The sequence below is a fragment of the Rhopilema esculentum genome, chromosome 19 (assembly GCF_057945365.1).
Source record: "Rhopilema esculentum isolate cy_ngs chromosome 19, ASM5794536v1, whole genome shotgun sequence".
NCBI lineage: Eukaryota > Metazoa > Cnidaria > Scyphozoa > Rhizostomeae > Rhizostomatidae > Rhopilema > Rhopilema esculentum.
This window is the reverse complement of record NC_142833.1, coordinates 4,626,127-4,642,359: the sequence shown is the minus strand read 5'-3', so window position 1 is coordinate 4,642,359 and position 16,233 is coordinate 4,626,127. Positions and strand designations below refer to the sequence as shown.

The 16,233-nt window shown below is 35.8% G+C and overlaps 2 protein-coding genes across 3 annotated transcripts; one reads left to right on the top strand and one right to left on the bottom strand.

The window, feature by feature from the left end:
* Nucleotides 1-615: 615 nt before the first annotated feature.
* On the bottom strand, nt 616-9,560 carry LOC135688171 (uncharacterized). The gene is made up of 7 exons (XM_065204901.2): nt 9,074-9,560; nt 6,933-7,177; nt 6,308-6,393; nt 4,161-4,284; nt 2,251-2,347; nt 1,347-1,451; nt 616-997 (listed from the first exon to the last, which is right to left on the bottom strand). Exons 1-7 carry the CDS (start codon nt 9,527-9,529, stop codon nt 851-853), a joined length of 1,260 nt encoding a protein of 419 aa, XP_065060973.2. The 5' UTR covers nt 9,530-9,560; the 3' UTR covers nt 616-850.
* Nucleotides 9,561-9,627: 67 nt separating this feature from the next.
* On the top strand, nt 9,628-13,477 carry LOC135688172 (uncharacterized). 2 transcript variants are annotated; one of them, XM_065204902.2, is made up of 5 exons: nt 9,628-10,011; nt 10,586-10,889; nt 11,690-11,832; nt 12,166-12,425; nt 13,148-13,477. In XM_065204902.2, the coding sequence occupies exons 1-5, from the start codon at nt 9,941-9,943 to the stop codon at nt 13,384-13,386; spliced, it is 1,017 nt and encodes a 338-aa protein (XP_065060974.2). In that variant the 5' UTR covers nt 9,628-9,940; the 3' UTR covers nt 13,387-13,477. The 2 variants fall into 2 exon arrangements, with proteins under 2 accessions (XP_065060974.2, XP_065060975.2); XM_065204903.2 differs by having other exon boundaries at nt 9,963-10,095.
* Nucleotides 13,478-16,233: the final 2,756 nt, after the last annotated feature.

Below are 16,233 nucleotides of genomic sequence, written 5' to 3'. Positions count from 1 at the left end.
CACATTCCCTTACCGCACTAAACTTCCAAAAACTAGCTACTTTGGTCACAAAAAAATAGTTTTTTAAAAGTTTCCCGATATCTGAATATCCTTATTTCGGAAAAAAACAAGGCTTTGGACATTTCGGAACGAAACGATTGGAAAAGAAAACTGTTTTTTCTTCAAAAGATGACTTCTGGATTAGATTTTAGACAATAAAATTATATTATCGTGGTTCTCATTAACTGAATGTGTATTGCATGAACATAAAGCTGTTTCTTGTGAAAAATGTTTTGGCATTTTTAGGTGCCTCATTTTGCCAAAAAAGCAAGACCATAGATTGTAGACCGAGTTGGAACCGAAATTTTGTCATTTGAAAAGACTTTTAGCTACCTATATAAACACTGGAAAGGTATTAATATGTTCTGTATAGCTTCTTTGACAAAAATTGAAATGATACTAGAAAAAATAGCGGCTAAAACGTTTTGATTAATATCTAAATCTTGTCTCCCGATTATGCGTGAAACCAAAAAAGTAGGTTGTCTGTGAGAGAAAACAACAAGGCCGGTTGCCTAGAACAGCGTGTCTCTTCTAGCGAAAGGACCAGCCGAGACATTCAGAGCAATACGCAACTCATACGAATGAATTGATTATCTCTTCAAATCAAAACAAGCTATTTACAAGCATCATTAGTTGTAGGCAACTATGAATAGTTGTAAGTTAAACAAATCTCCATCTTGCTCCAAATATTAGACCTGTTACCTCTATCTTAGCCTTTGAGCCACAAGTTCTTGTTGATAGATCTGGAAAACAGGTGAGCGCCATTTGGACTCTGCAATGTCGTTATTTGCAATGCCTCGGCAATGCCTCTTTAAAAGGCGGGATAAGCAGTCGTATTTGCCCGTCTATGTCTGTTTTCTTTGCCTTCTAGCGGCTGCAGCCCATGTCGCATCCTCACGGTTGAATTAAGAATATCTTCTGTTGTTTGGTGGTATGACGTCATTTGATTTTCTGTTGCCTACAAAAAACAAAACTGCTATGATATGTACTGTGTCAAGATTATAGCTCTATAATAACGAAAACTGTTCACAGACTCATTGACATCAGTAATATGTCGATTGTGCCATACAGCTGAAAACCGCCGACTCAAAATCTGGCGAGGATTTCGTTCGAGATAGCGGGTAGTTGAGCAAAAGGTGTTTCATTTTACTTAACCTTTGGCTTAATCGAAAGTTGAGCTCTTTCGAGAAGGTGAGTGTTCATAAAACGGCTATTGAATCTAGACGGTGTCAACTGTAATTTGGCCTTATAAAGTTAAAGCAACGTCAAGACTACTGTAAGTCAAAAACTTGATTTAATAAACATACCGTTGATAAGACTTTGCCAGGATGTCTACTACTTGATCTGAGATCCAATACGTCAGGTCCTGGTGCATAAGACGGCCGAGCGCACTGCCAACCAGCTAAGCAGTGCTATGAGGAAAAACATCTTCCATGTACATTGTATTTAACTCGGTTAGTTATCATTTCGAAATAGCTTGATGCCGAGAGAAAAAAGTTTGCTACCGGTTATCATTGAATATGTGTCGAGTTGCACAAGTTAGGGAAAGTAACAGGAGAGTTTAGAAACCACCAAAGCCCAAGACTTTCAATCGACGGCCATAAGACTACTCCAGTCTAAAAAAAGTCGCAGCAACCAAGTGCAAGGTGTATTCTGAAATTTTCCTTAAAAATGGGTCGAGACTCAATAAGGACAGAGTCTAGTAAAAGGTTTACCCTTCATCAGGTTAATACCTTTCCACTTTGAAAAGCTTCCATTTAAATAAAACAAAAAAGGCTGAGTTTGGGAATGGCCCTTTAACTTCTTTTGCTTTTTTGACCTTATAATTATCAACCGTGTAATCCTCTAGGTTTCTTGAATTTAAAGAATCTAACATGGTTTGGTGTACAGAACAGGGAGTTTCCGAGTGACAACTTTGGGTTTCACGTTTTATCCGATCATCGGACAACTGTAGATAGATAAAAACGCTTCAGTTGAAGGACAGGACGGTTCTTATTACAAACATGAGCTTTGCGCGAGCACCAGGCAACGGCTACTACCTGTCTAACACAACGTATTTCTATCATACACTCGGGCAGATTTGCATTCTTGCTACTGTTTCGCAGTTTCATAACATCACTCTTTTTCAAATATCGGAATTTGTTACAACAAGTGTTGTAAGTTACGAAATAAAATGAAGTTTCAAATGTTAAATCAAAACTAAGTACTTACCTCTGATAAAGCAACTGAGTCCGAAGGATCGAAGCTTTTCCGCCGATGTGGTTTGATTCTATAAGGAGACTTCAGAGATGACCTTGGTACACTCACCCTGAAATAAAGAGAAAATGGGGATGATTAAAATATACGTAATTACAGTTGACATTTACTATCTAACATACTTGCTATCTCAAACATAATGCCATATTATATATGAGTGCAGAACAGGATAGGAGAGAACATAAAAACAAAGACAATGTGATTGAGCGACAAGAAAATGTTCGGGTTCTTTGGGCCATCAGGCTGAGATACTGCGTACCCCAAATATAGATGGATTCACTTGATGTGCTCGAAAAGTTGTCTGTTGATCATTAGCAAAACAGTTCAGGATAAGAACAGTCACGCAGAATTCTTAAAAGCCAGAATATCAAAATAAAATGAGATTTGATCACAGATCAACATTTGCTCAAGAAATCATAGAAAGCAAATACGTACAACGAGGACAATGTCGAAGTTATCGAGTAAGAAAGGTTGTCTCTTAACCTAGGCTTTTTTAATCTGTTTATATTGAAACAAAAATTGTGTCTTGTTTAGACAGAAAGCTTGGTTCCTGTCTCGGACTCTCAAACAATGTGTGGGATTACCCGTTTATGGTAAATAACAAAAATAAACTTTTTCCCTGTATTTATTTCAATCCCTAACTGGATATACATTTAGCGAGCAAAAGTATCGCGTAATCTGATGGCACTATTTCAGAATGTTTTAGCTAACATAAATTGAAATGGATACAGCAAGATATATAAGTTATAGGATGAAATTTTATTGAAAAATAAAGCAAAATTTATCAAGGTATAGTAATAGAACAACAAATGTGAAAATTTTCTTGATTTTTGCTGGTTCTAAACGATAATTGAAATTTAACTCACTTTTGTCAAGCAGCTAGGCGCGAGAGTTGTTTCAAATCAAATTAAACAAAGCTTCAAAGCATTAGCAACAATTTTAAAAAAATTTAAAAAGTTATTTTCTAAAAAGTCAAAACGCTAATTTTTGATTGGAAGGCCTCAAAGCTTTGGAACTTTGAGATTTGCCAAAATCGAATAATGACTATATAACAGGTTCGGTCAAATTTCACATGGTAAAATTAGAAAAACATCGACAAGATAACTTTTAGGTTTTTGAGAGCCATAATTGGCCTGGTAGTTTGTAGAAAGCAACAATTCTGTGATGTTTTTGTGATGTCTATTTTAATATCATTGAGACATAATGTCAATGTGCACTGGTTTACTGTGGAAAAAATTGCATTTCTATTCAGATGGAATAAGGTTTCAAGCAACTTGCAGTATTATCTGTTCCATTGCAATGGAATGGAAAATATTACTTTGAAATTTGCGACAATTGAATCATATTGTGATACATCACAGAATGGCCAGACGCCATTAGGCCCATATTGCAGCAACAAAAATGTAAACCAAGATTCCTTTTGCTTTCATTTTTAAAGCAGTGAGGAAAATAACCAGTTTAGACACCAAAGCATAAAATACGTATCACAGAGTTCATCCTAATCCAAATTCACAAGTTTGTGCAAAAAACTCGTTTGCAGGTATGCCTATCATCGAAGCCAAATTTTTCATGCTTTTGCATGTTAATTTGATATTTTTACGAAATAAGAAAAAATCAAAACTATTTTTGCAATTCATATCGCCAATACTTTACCTTGAGAAATTTTCTATTATTTCCTATGAAAATAGTCATATTAGCACTTTTATGAAATTTTTACCAAAGTTAATGAAAGTTAAAATAACTGGTAGCTGTACTGCCACCTTGTGACAGTCGGCACATTACGTTTCCAATGTAAGTGTACATTGTAGCTGCATTTTCAGTATCAAGAAAAGATGAAGTGTTACAATGTCATCAGGTTGACATACCTAACATAACTTTCTGCATATTCTGTTTCTGATTCTGGTTTTGTCTTGCATACAGGGCATTGTGAATATGGACCATGGATAGGTACAGGTAGTAGCCTTTTGTCAACTGTATAGGTACTTCCAGCTGAAACATATAAATTTTTAATTCAGGTTAAAAACATGATAAAACTTGTTGCTTTTAACTGTAGGTGGCTGTTAAAAAGGGCGTGCTTGACAAACTGATCAGTACTGAACACCTTTTACTTCCTAGATGCTGAGTAACATTCAGAGAAAAAATACAATTCAACAGCTTGATAGTCTACTTGATAGTGAATGTCAGTTGGAAAATTGAGGGTAGCTTGTTTTAAGAATAACAAGTAAATTGAATGGTTGCTTACCGGTGAAAAAAGATACACAGATTTCAAAGTTCATTTACAACTTATTCATTTCAATAAAGTTCTTTGAAAAAAGCAAACATTTAAGTAAACTAAAGCTTTTCGTCTGACACTCTTCAGAGTTTAAGCCGCTAGAGCATAGATCGAAAACTCTACGCTAGGAAATATATATTCCCAGTTGTGGATTGAAATAGGCCAATCAGAAACGCGAGCACATGACTGTTGAGGTTGACCAATCAGTGCCGCTTGCATCGACCACTCATATTTTCTTTTGCATAGAGAACATTTTCAAGCGTTAAAATCTCTACGGTCTAATAATGACATCTTTATCACAAAGCCCGATAAAGGGCCAGGAGTTGTTATTTTGAACAAAAAGGACTACATCCAAAAAATGGAGAATATTCTCCTCGACAAAGAAAAGTTCGAAAAACTGGGTGACGTCGAAACACAGGATAAAACGGCCAAGCTAGAGCGGAAACTTCAAAAACGCCTTTTGGAGCTGGTTAACTCAAAATTGTTGACCAACGAAGTTTACGATAGGATAAGACCCACAGGTTCACAACGTCCACAAATGTATGGCCTCCCTAAAATACATAAGCCGAATGTTCCACTTAGACCTCGGGGGGGGTAAACTTTGCCCAATTTTGGACGTTGACGTTCCATTTCGGTCAAAATTTTGGACCCATAATTCCGCAAATGTCTGGAAAAATGTGACCCAAAATTTTGCAAAAATGATGAAAACTACACCCATAATTCTGCAGAGTAAATAAATATTTTAAAGTACATAAAAACCATCAATCAAATTTTGTATGTCCTATGCCCCAAAATCTCAATATTGTACATATTTAATACTTTCATTTCTAACTGGACATCATTTTGTTCATGCTAAATTTCCCTACTAATAATTTTGCAATATTTCCCCAAAATGGTACCCATAATTCTGCATGTTTCTTCAAATGGTACCCATAGTTCCGCACAAATTTCAAAAACTGATACCGATAATTCCGCACTTTTCATTAAGAAAGTACCCCTAAATAATGACACGTCTCCGTACCTTCACACATGTTAATGTACCCCCCCCCCCCCAAGACTTGGACCCATCTTGTCTACGATTGGTCAAAGATTGGAGGATAGACTAAAACAACATGTTCCGTCTAGTATTAGAAACAAAACTCATCCCCAAAGAGAAGCGCCACCTCGGTCTTGCAGATCTAGAAGTACAACTAAAACCTGCGATTCTGCTATCGGGCAGCATTTACAGGAAAAACCAGATTTTGCAAAAAACTATAATGGCGACATGTTTCGGATTATTGGTAAAGCCCGATCGTCGTTCCATCTAGCAGTTTTAGAATCTATCTACATAAGCACGAAAACCCACTATTGTGTAGACAAAAGGAGTTCGTTTTCACCTCCATTGGTAACATCTTTATAGGCAAGCGGCACTGATTGGTCAACCTCAACAGTCATGTGCTCTCGTTTCTGATTGGCCTTTTTCGATCCACAACTGGGTATATGTATTTCCTAGCGTAGAGTTTTCGATCTATGTTCTTATGTTTCAAACTCTGAAGAGTGTCAGACGAAAACCTTTATTTTACTCAAATGTTTGCTTTTTTCAAAGCCATTTCCAAGTTTTGTACCACCAAAAGATTGTTTTTAATAAAGTTCATTTCAAAGATTATAGATTTTAAAAATAAGTAGATCTGATGGAGTTTGAGGGCCTTCTTTTACACTGCCTCGTCAAGTTTCTCAAGCAATCAAGACAAAAATACTTACAACAAAAATCAGTAACTTCATTGTGGGAAGTGACTTCTTTCGTGTCAAAAACATGAGGTATTAAGGTTGTTCCTTTTTGTGGTGTGCTAAAAGACATAATACAAATGCAAAATTTAAAAATATAACAATACTGAATATAACATGAAATATACATTCATTTTAAAAAGAAAATCTTTTAAAGACAAATGTAAAAATCATGGTTTCATTATCTGAGTTATCCACCTATGACAAATAGCTAAGATTACGGATGCAAATGACCAAGAAAAGATAAAAGAACCTTTTGTTTCCATTGGTCCTTGGAATAACTTTGCAAGTGGATACATAGGTATGCCAAGGCAGTAAATAGCTAACATCTATTTTAGGCAAGGGGAAAGGCTTAATATCACAAACATAAGCAACAACCAAAGTTACAAAATTTCTGAAATAAAATAATGGGCATTTGATTCACTCTAAAGCAGTCATATCCAGACACATTCATTTCAATCAACACCCAATATATTTCTGAAAGATTTATATGTAGCCTAGAAACTGCAAAATGCTTTATTTTTCCTTATTCATTTAATATTATTTTCAATATTTTAACTCTTAGTAAAAACGTTTAAAAAGGTAATAGAGAACCACTTACCCAGAGCTCGTCATAACTTTACTGCTTATGCATTCATCCATATTCACCCTTCTAAATTCTTTTATCTCATTGAAAAAGTCATCATTTTCTGTTAAAGCTTCATTTCCATTATCAATTAGGCCAGCAATCCAATCATAACCCAAAAATGATTTTTCAGGCACTGTATTTGAATTATCCTGCTTATATATCTTTGTTTCAATGCAATTTGAAGGAAAATAGACTTTGGTTTTTTGAGATTTTGGAGTCTGAAATAGAAGAAAACATAAAATCTGATACAAAATATGAAAATATTTCAAACCTAAATTATTAATTTATGTACAGTAACTTGCCTTAATAGACAAATTTCTCAAATAAGATTGGTGTTCAATGAGTCAGACCAAGAGGCATTTTTCTAGTGCAAAAAATAGAGCATTTAGAGAGAAATTGTCTGCTGATGCTCTTAACAATAGCCAAAATACTTTTATGAGCCATGATCAATATGGCCATGATCTGTCCTGTCCAGGTTAGCTAGGCCAGTAAATAAAAACAAAGAAGAAATTCACAAGGCTTATTGAAAAAGTTATCTTTAATATCAAAAATATTTTGCTTTGGTACTTTATTCATATGCTTTGAAATTTATTTATATAAGGTTTTGGTCTTTTTCGCATTTGAGTACTTAAAGCAAGGTCCATCGTCATGCACATATAGCCTTCATTTGTAGCTCTATGCTCCCATTATAAAAACAGAAACCATATAAAGTTAATGGTTTATATGTTTGCAAAGTGTTTGTGAAATGGATTCCAAGATGGTTCCTTTGCTTGTAGAAAATTATTAGAGACAGTCTATTGCCATGGCTATGACAGGATTTCTTTTCTTCCAAAACACTATAAAGAACAATGGAATGGCAATACTACAACAGGGTTCCTTTCTTTAGAAAACAATAATATATGACAAAAGATTGCCATGGCCACAGTATGGGCCAGTTCTTTCACATAACCCTATTCAGAGAGCACAAAAGGCTGTAGTACAAGGTTGTATTCACTAATAGCTATGCTTTATTTGAAACTAAAGGCTATTTGTCTCAAGAAAACCTGACAAGGTTCCAGCACCCATGGAACCCAGACTGCAGAGTTTGGCAAGTGCACACCTGAGATATTGTTTCTAAAATGTCCCTGAATACCTGGAAAAAGGTGTGGCATTTCAAGATCTGAGCATGGCATGGGTGTGTCCCATTGCAAGCACATTCACATAGCTGATTGCTGGTCTGATCGCTGATAACACCCAGACTGGAAACTTTTTCGCGCGCCCCCGATATATTGCCCGCACACTCAAATTTTACATCTGCGCACTTTTGTTTTGGTCACGCAAAGTCCCGATTTGAATACATTCCACATTAATAAACATACAAATTTCTTAAAAGTGGGTGATTTCAGGCGCACAGTCGCACAGTCAGGTGCGTGAACTTGCCTGCGCAAGAAACAAAGTTTCCAGTCTGGGATAACACTGTGAGGAAAAGTTCACTTATACATAAAATTATTCAATGTGCTGTATATCCTGTGCCAATGGCACAGGTGATGAAAATCTCACAACAGGACCAGACTATAAAGTAATCTATGGCAAAATCTTGAAAATGCGCAGGTGGAGTGAAGGGAAAAAATTACTGCGTTCCCCAGGCAGACCAAACTTTTCAGTCTGGTAATAGGACATCATATACTTGAGGAAACATCACATGCCAACAGTCACAAGTGTAGCTGAGCTCAGCTATAGCTCAAATGTGCACTGAGCTTAACCAGGGGTGTAGAGCTAGGGGCTCATAGGGGGCTGAGCCCCCTTGTTAATGGCGAATATTGGCAAAAATTTCTAAATTTGCTTTCGTTTTTCGCTACATTTTGTGCAAGAGCACTTTCTGTTATTTTGATGGCTCGGTACATAACTGCATGCTCACCATTGAATTCTCTATTTTGATTGCTTTATTGTATAGGTTCAAAACAAATGTCTTTCGTACTGTAATCAAGTGGCTAACTGATGGCTTAAGAGTAGTAGGTGAAAGGGCATTTTACATGCAAAACGAAAACTTTGATTCACACAAGATCTCAAATTTGCACCACCGATACACTAAAAAGCTTTTTGGAGGCTTAACATTTTTTAATTCTATAACTCACCTTGCGCGCATCCGGTGTCCGTAGAATTGATTTCGGTTGTGTCCTCTGGGCGTTCTCTGGATTTCTAAAGTTGCAGCGATCTGGCGTCCTTGTCACCTTGTTACTTTTGCGTCGTATGTTTCCCTCAGATTCAAGGGCAGTCTTTTGAGCCATCGGTGTACTTGTAACAACAGTCTCTGGATCCCTTGAAAAGCTATAATGGTTATCTATCCCCGTTTTGAGCCGAGGTTTTGGGATACGGTTGTTCTTTTCCTTCTTATTTGAGCTAGGCCTAAAATCTAGTTTGCTACGTGCCGTTGGCTTGTCGGACTGTTTATATGTCTGTATTTTCAAATCTGTCAAAGCTTTATTTTTCTCTCCGTCTACATATATTTGCAGCTTACTGACGCCCTTCTTCAGCTCAGAAATTAATGAAGCATTTTCAGATCGCAGCTTTGCAATCAGTTCTTCAGCCATTGTTGAGTTAAAATAAAACGGAAAAGTTACGAAAAACCTCGCACTGATTGTGAGCATTCACTGGTAACGAGATTTAAATGCGTAAATGGCGGGAAAGTTGCTGCTGCATGATCTACTAGGGATGCCTTGAAGGGTTTCTTCTATGGATTGTCAAGAGAGGTTTTTAGATAATAAACATTGTCTTTAAACAGGTCAACCTGAAAAATGATTTAGTGTTTTGAACCAAATCGCAATTTACCTATTTTCATGCACAATCTCTGACGCTGCGCTGGAGCCAGCTTACAAACCACATCGTAATTGGAAAAATACCAGAGGGTACATACAACAACAAAGTTTACTGTGCCATTTTCAAGCCTGGCAGAATTTTATCTTTGAATGAGATAAGGATTAAATGATATAAGGATCATCGATATGACGGCAAATTTTCGTTTACGGAGAGTTGGATGTCCACCATCAGTATCCAGTATCAAGGATATTCTTGAGTAAGTGCCGAACTAAACAGAAGTTCTGTCGATCCTTTTCTGTCGAGTCTCGATAAACTGGATGTTGGATTTAATTGATAAATGGTATATGCCTCTCGATCGTTTTACCTAACCAAACGAATATTCACTTACAATTACAGAAAAACAAAGACACTGTTCGTCTCCTATCATTAAAATGTCTTGATTACTTTGATGTACAAAATAACAACTTGCTCATACCTGGTACGACTCTCATCGCTTTTACTTAAGCTCTTCAGAACTAAATTTAGCTGTAGGATTTACTGTTAACTATCAAATGGCATTAACGTTACTTGGAAATGCTAATAATGAACTGATAGATTTCTAAACAGAGTAAGTATGCAGAATTAAGGCCAAGATCCAAGTTACATTTGGAATGAAATTTCCAGTACACAGTCACTTTGCTGGCACTTTTCTGTTTCTGCTCATTATCAAACCATGATGAGATTGACTTCTTTTTATAGCAAATCTTGAATTGTAATCAGTAATGATAGAGCATATAAAACAAGAGATGTTTAAGCTTAATATGTCATAAAACAAAGCTTTTGTATTTCAGGATAACATCAGATATCACTATAATTGGTAGAAACAAACATGCTGCAGATCTCTTTCTTGACTCCAAGACAACAACTGGCCTAATATCAAGAATGCATGCAAGGATCATAAGGAACCAAAAGGATGGGAAGGAGCAGTATGAGCTATGTGATACAAGCCTAAATGGAACATATGTTAACGATATTAAAGTATCTGGGACTGTTGTATTAAATGATGGTGACACTATTGCATTTGGTCACATAAAAGGAGCAATTCTAGAACCAGGCTCATTTGCACCACAAAAAGATTCAGAGTTTCTATATAAGGTAAGTATGCTTGGAATCCAGAAATATGTCTATAAAGATATGCATATTAGAGTAAAGCAGACCCAGAGATAAAGAGGATATTGCATGAATAGTGTTGCAAATAGTATTTCAAGGAAACCATACTTGCCACAATAGGAAACATTTAAGAAATAAGAAAATCATACTAGAGATTAAGTTGATAGCTTTAGCCCTTTAAAGCTTCTAATTTTTGCTTTATACTTTCTGATTTTTTAAATCAAAGTGTGGCTAGCAATCTTAAATTACCAGAAAGACAATTAAATTGCAAATCCATTAAAGAAGTATTATATATTATTTGTATTTGTTCATACATAGCACCCTAAGGTAGTTTTTAGGACACTGAGAAGCTTATGCTTTTCAAGCAGTGTCCTGGTCCTTCCTCTCAATGTGACCAATGGTTCCTATGCCTTGAATTACAGAGAGCTGGCGACTCTCGTCACTCTGGGTGAAAGTTTGGTCATGCCAGGGACTTGAACCACGGACCCTTGGGTCTGTAGTCAGCGCCTGAAACAACTGAGCCATCCTCACTCATAAGTTTCTCTAAATAACCATTATATTTCACACAATCCAATTAGTTACTGCCCAAACCACAATGTTATCCAGCATTTCTGGCATAATGTGATACAAGTGTAGGGATAAGGAATAAGGTTCCAAAATAAAGAAAGGAATTAAGGTTCCTAATATTATCATAAATGATTAATGTACTTCCCTTAAAAATTTGCTCATATTTTCTCTTTCTACATTTGCTTATGTAGCTACTTTCTATAATTTTTCTTTGTTAGTTTGAAAAACCACATTATACTACACCAGCAAAAACCAAAAAAGCACCAACCGGTTGTGCTCTTCCTTTATATGCTGATGTTCACAACACTGAGGTTCCAAATTCAAGTTCATTAAACAAAAGCACAAAAAATTCAGGCAAAAGGTGAGGCATAGTTATCTAAATAACTATTTGACAAAAGTATGTCCAGTTATAGAGGTAAAGAGTATGCAGGCACCTTTCTGATGGCTTGTTTATTGTTTATAAACTATTTTTCAGTTTTACTATAAGCATGGAATAAAAAATAAGTTTAAAGACTTAGTTTCAAAATAGATACTGATTTATTTTCAACAAAATTTTATCATGACTTTAGCAATAAAAAATGATAGGAGAATTTGGTAAATCTCAATTTCAATTTGTTTTATCCACAAATTCTATCAGCTATGAAGGTAGGTGACTCTTCCTTAAATTAAAACTAGATGTTTATTTATTTTTTAGGTCTTTAAGCAATTGTTTCAAATTAAAAGAATTTGGGTCAATTATCAAAACACCATCTGATGCAGAGTTGAAATCACTGGTTACTGCAGTTGTATCAAAAGCTGAAGAAGAAAGTGATGAGGAGTTTTCTCTGTTAACAACTCCACTTAGGCCTAGCACATGCACTGAGAGTTCCACATTGGGGACAATTGGTGCATTATCAGAAAGACATGTTACAACAACCCCAAAATTAAATGAAAATGGTCAAGAGAAAGTTACAGGTAAGAGCTGTTCTGCTCTAGGCTTCATGCAAAAAATTGCATCTTTCTTTCAAAAGCATCTTGTTTTCCCTCACATTTACTTGTTGACTTTGAACTGACATGAACTAATTTAAGCACTTTGGATAGTATGACAGTTATATTTGCATATAGCAACTTTGTTTTTGATATTCCTGTTCTGAAATTAAGGTCCTCTGAACCTCCACATGTTGCCAGCTTTCAACAAATTTATTTGCAATGCCCAAGATCACATAACACCCACCAGTTCATATAGCCATTAAAATGTATAACTTAAACTTTGCTGGAACAGTTTTATAGAGATAAAAAAACATATAACAGAATTTTGAAGGCACGAGATAATCAGTCAGCATTTACCTACTTCAAATGCCAGCAAGAATTATTTACTAATAAAACAGCATTCAGGGTTGATCTGTGGGTAGATTGATATTCTAAAATAAATACCTAGATTTCTCATTAACCAACCTCCTAAGGACTACTGTTGTTTTCAAGAAAGGGATCTCAAGACATCAACCCGAGATATTGAGATCGTGAGTTGAATGCCTTTGCTGCTCGTCCACAGTGTCTCTTGATAAACTGTGGTGAACATTTCAGCAAACCAATGTGGATCGTTAAAATTATTACAATCTTTCATAATTTCATAGTCTTTTTACTTTTAAATTCCACAAACTCCACAGTGCTCAGGTAGTTAATCACTTTTATTTTAGGTGCTAAGAAGAGAAAACAAAACCTCCTTAAAGAGAATAGAAAAAGGTATTATTGCATGGAAGAAATGCAGTACAGTCATGACATGTGTGCCTCTACTGACTGCTGCCACCCAACCAATCAAAAAAATACATGGGTGCAATGTGATGACTGTGATAAGTGGTTTCATTTGAAATGTACTGGATTAACCAACAAAGATGTATCAAATGACAGCACTCTATTTCACTGTGGTTGTTCATGACAAGACCATTTGCCTATTAATATTTGTTTTACGAAAAATTCTCAAATAGTGTATAAATGCTTTATTATTCTATAATCCAGTTTTAAAACCATTAGGTGTGTTGAAATTTTTGGCAAACCTCTTAAGCTAGAAAGTACAATTTAATGGTGTCATATATATAAAACTCTGTCTCAACTATTTGGAGAAAAAGAGAGAAGAATTTGTTGATATAAAAGTGGTTTTTGTAACCATTTTGAAGACTGGTACATTTTTTTGTTTTTACCCATAGCTATGCCAGTGGTGGATCCAGGCTACCACCATTACCGCTCAAGTGGTAGTCAGATTATTCAAAAAATTATAAAAACAAAAAACATTTTTATGGCTATCCTACTACTTTAATTAGACCATAGTTAAAGATTGAAAATATTTGACCACACTGCAAGCCAAGCATTCCTCCCTAGAGACATGCCTAAAATTGTGATAGAGATAGAAATGCTTTTTAATCCTTATCGCTATGGAAATTGCGTGCGGCATCACATGATTGCCAATAAAAAGCTACCATGAGGTAATGATGAAATCATGGCTTGCTAGCTAGGGGGATTGAGTCTGTGTAGAGCAGATTCAAGCAGAGCTGAGAGGTAGTCAGCCTGCGTAGACCAATCAAATCATCAGAAATCATAGCCAACATGGGGGGATGCATACAACTTTTTGTTGACAACCAATGAACAAAAGAGTTGACTACCACTCAGATGGGGGGTTGAGTAGTACAGCCACTCAACACAGCTCAAACATTACAGAAAGATAGGTGGTGCCTACATATTCTGCAAGTGGGCAAACTGTAACTTCAAAGCCGATGTGACCCATTATTTAGTACAGCACACAAATATTGGGGGGAATATATTTTATAAGAATATTTAGACTCAAATTGCTAAAATTTAAGAAGGCATCAGGATTAAAAGTCAGGCCCACAAAGTTAGCCTAAAGTATGATTCTTTGTTTAAAAAAAGTTGCTCTCAATAATTACAAATTTTATATGGCTTTTTAAACTTGTAATTTCCAACAGGTCTGATTTTCATAAGTAATTGTGCGACTTAATGTGAGTTTTAGGCAACATTTCAAAATTCTGCCAAATATAACGTTTTTTTTCTTATTCAATGGTGTTCCTTAGTCTAAATGCGGTAAATGTTTTTAGAATATCCAGCCGCAGAATAATTACAACGATGATTTGTTGCTTCTCAAAGTTGTTGTAAGAATACTTAACATTTCACAATAGCGCCGCTTGTGTCTTGAAAATGGTCTACATAAGAAATTATAGAAAACAAAAATCATTTTAGAAAACAGGGTGTTACCAGGAAATGGGTGTGACCTAAAGGGTGTTGTCGACCCTTTATCTCATTTCGGCGGTAGTCAGATTTTTGGCTGGATTCGCCACTGTTGATTTTCAAGTGGCAAGGCTCTCTAGTTTTTTATTCAAAGCGTTTCTCTTTCTTATATACAAGCTAGCTGTTAATGCTTTTCGAAATCAGTAAATTACTACAAAAATTGTCCTTGAATTTTTATCCTAGAGCAACAATCAGGAATAGAAAAGAATTTGTCCTCTGCAGTCTCTCGCATTACTTAAGAATAGTTAGCCCGTTAACCGACCCAGAAAAAATGCATACCTTGTTGGTTAACAGGGGCACTGAAGGGGGAGGCAAGGGGGCAAATTTCCCCAGGGCCTCGAGGTCTAGCGGGCCTTATAAAGAAATGGCTTCCATTTTAAGAATGAAATTACTCGAGCAAAAGTATGCCTATAAATAGTAAAACGTTTGGAAGAAATGACTGCAAGAAATTTTCTGCTAATCATTTTAAGATAATCTGAAGGAGTGTTGTCGCAAAAATTCTCTGCTCGCTCCGCCCTGGGGCTTCGTCTTTCCGTTTTCCTCCAGGGCTATCGAAACCTTACGGCGGCCTTGTTGATTAGAAAGGTCCCATATCTAAAATTTTAAATTACTATGAATTTTTATGATCAGTGAAAACGGATTGCATTATTATTTTAGATGTAGTTACCTGCGTTTTTTACATGTAGTAGATCTGATGTTTTGTTAACGGTTTCAAGGCAAATGCCTGTTCCTAACAGTGGAAATTTATATACAACAGGTCAACATGACGTCACGTTACGTTTTATGCAGTCACCCTCACCAGTCCACATCAGTCTACAAAATTGTTAGGAAGCAGAACTATGGACAAGAATTTTAGGAAAATATAAGACAAGAAATTGGGAAAAAATTGTGGGCAGGATTTCTGGGAAATTCTAAATATGAGACGGTTTTTAATACTCGGTTCATAATTACAGGATGGCTAGTATTCCCAAAAGGGCCAGGGTTCAGAACTGAGCAGAGAATGTTTGATCCCATCCACTAAAATGGTCACCTACTAAGTTGCGTATTAATCTACACCTATTTTGCTCAAGAAACTTTGCAAAATCCTAATTTTTTTGCTGCATTCTGATACAAAAAATTTTTTTAGCGAATCTCTTAACACGTCATTCCTGTTTGCATTTAAAGATTAATCCAGCATTCTTTGAGTCAACAGGTGAAAAACCACAACATTTGTCGTAGGAACAAAACTGCACTTTCCGTTTTCGTTTTGTGTAAAAAATTACACACAATGGTCCAATTTGTCATACTCCAACTTCCAACATACAACAAAAGTCCAACTTGTCATTAAGCTTTTTTGAAAATCAACTTTCAATTTGAATTTGAATTTGTCCTTTTCTGCCTCGTTTGGAGTAATTGTGACAATCTTTCAATTTTTCCTGCACCGTAGAAACCTGTGCACTTCTTTTGGTTAATTCTCTTTGAGCCCTTTTACAAATTTTCCCCAGTA

Excerpts from the sequence above, each read along its gene's own strand:
- LOC135688171 (XM_065204901.2), bottom strand. The coding sequence starts at position 9,529 with ATGGCTGAAGAACTGATTGCAAAGCTGCGATCTGAAAATGCTTCATTA. Across the intron at positions 4,285-6,307 it reads TGAAGTTACTGATTTTTGTT|CTGGAAGTACCTATACAGTT; the intron begins GTAAGTATTTTT and ends TATATGTTTCAG. Across the intron at positions 998-1,346 it reads CTGGCAAAGTCTTATCAACG|GCAACAGAAAATCAAATGAC; the intron begins GTATGTTTATTA and ends TGTTTTTTGTAG.
- LOC135688172 (XM_065204902.2), top strand. The coding sequence starts at position 9,941 with ATGACGGCAAATTTTCGTTTACGGAGAGTTGGATGTCCACCATCAGTA. Across the intron at positions 10,012-10,585 it reads AGTATCAAGGATATTCTTGA|GATAACATCAGATATCACTA; the intron begins GTAAGTGCCGAA and ends TTTGTATTTCAG. Across the intron at positions 10,890-11,689 it reads ATTCAGAGTTTCTATATAAG|TTTGAAAAACCACATTATAC; the intron begins GTAAGTATGCTT and ends TTTCTTTGTTAG.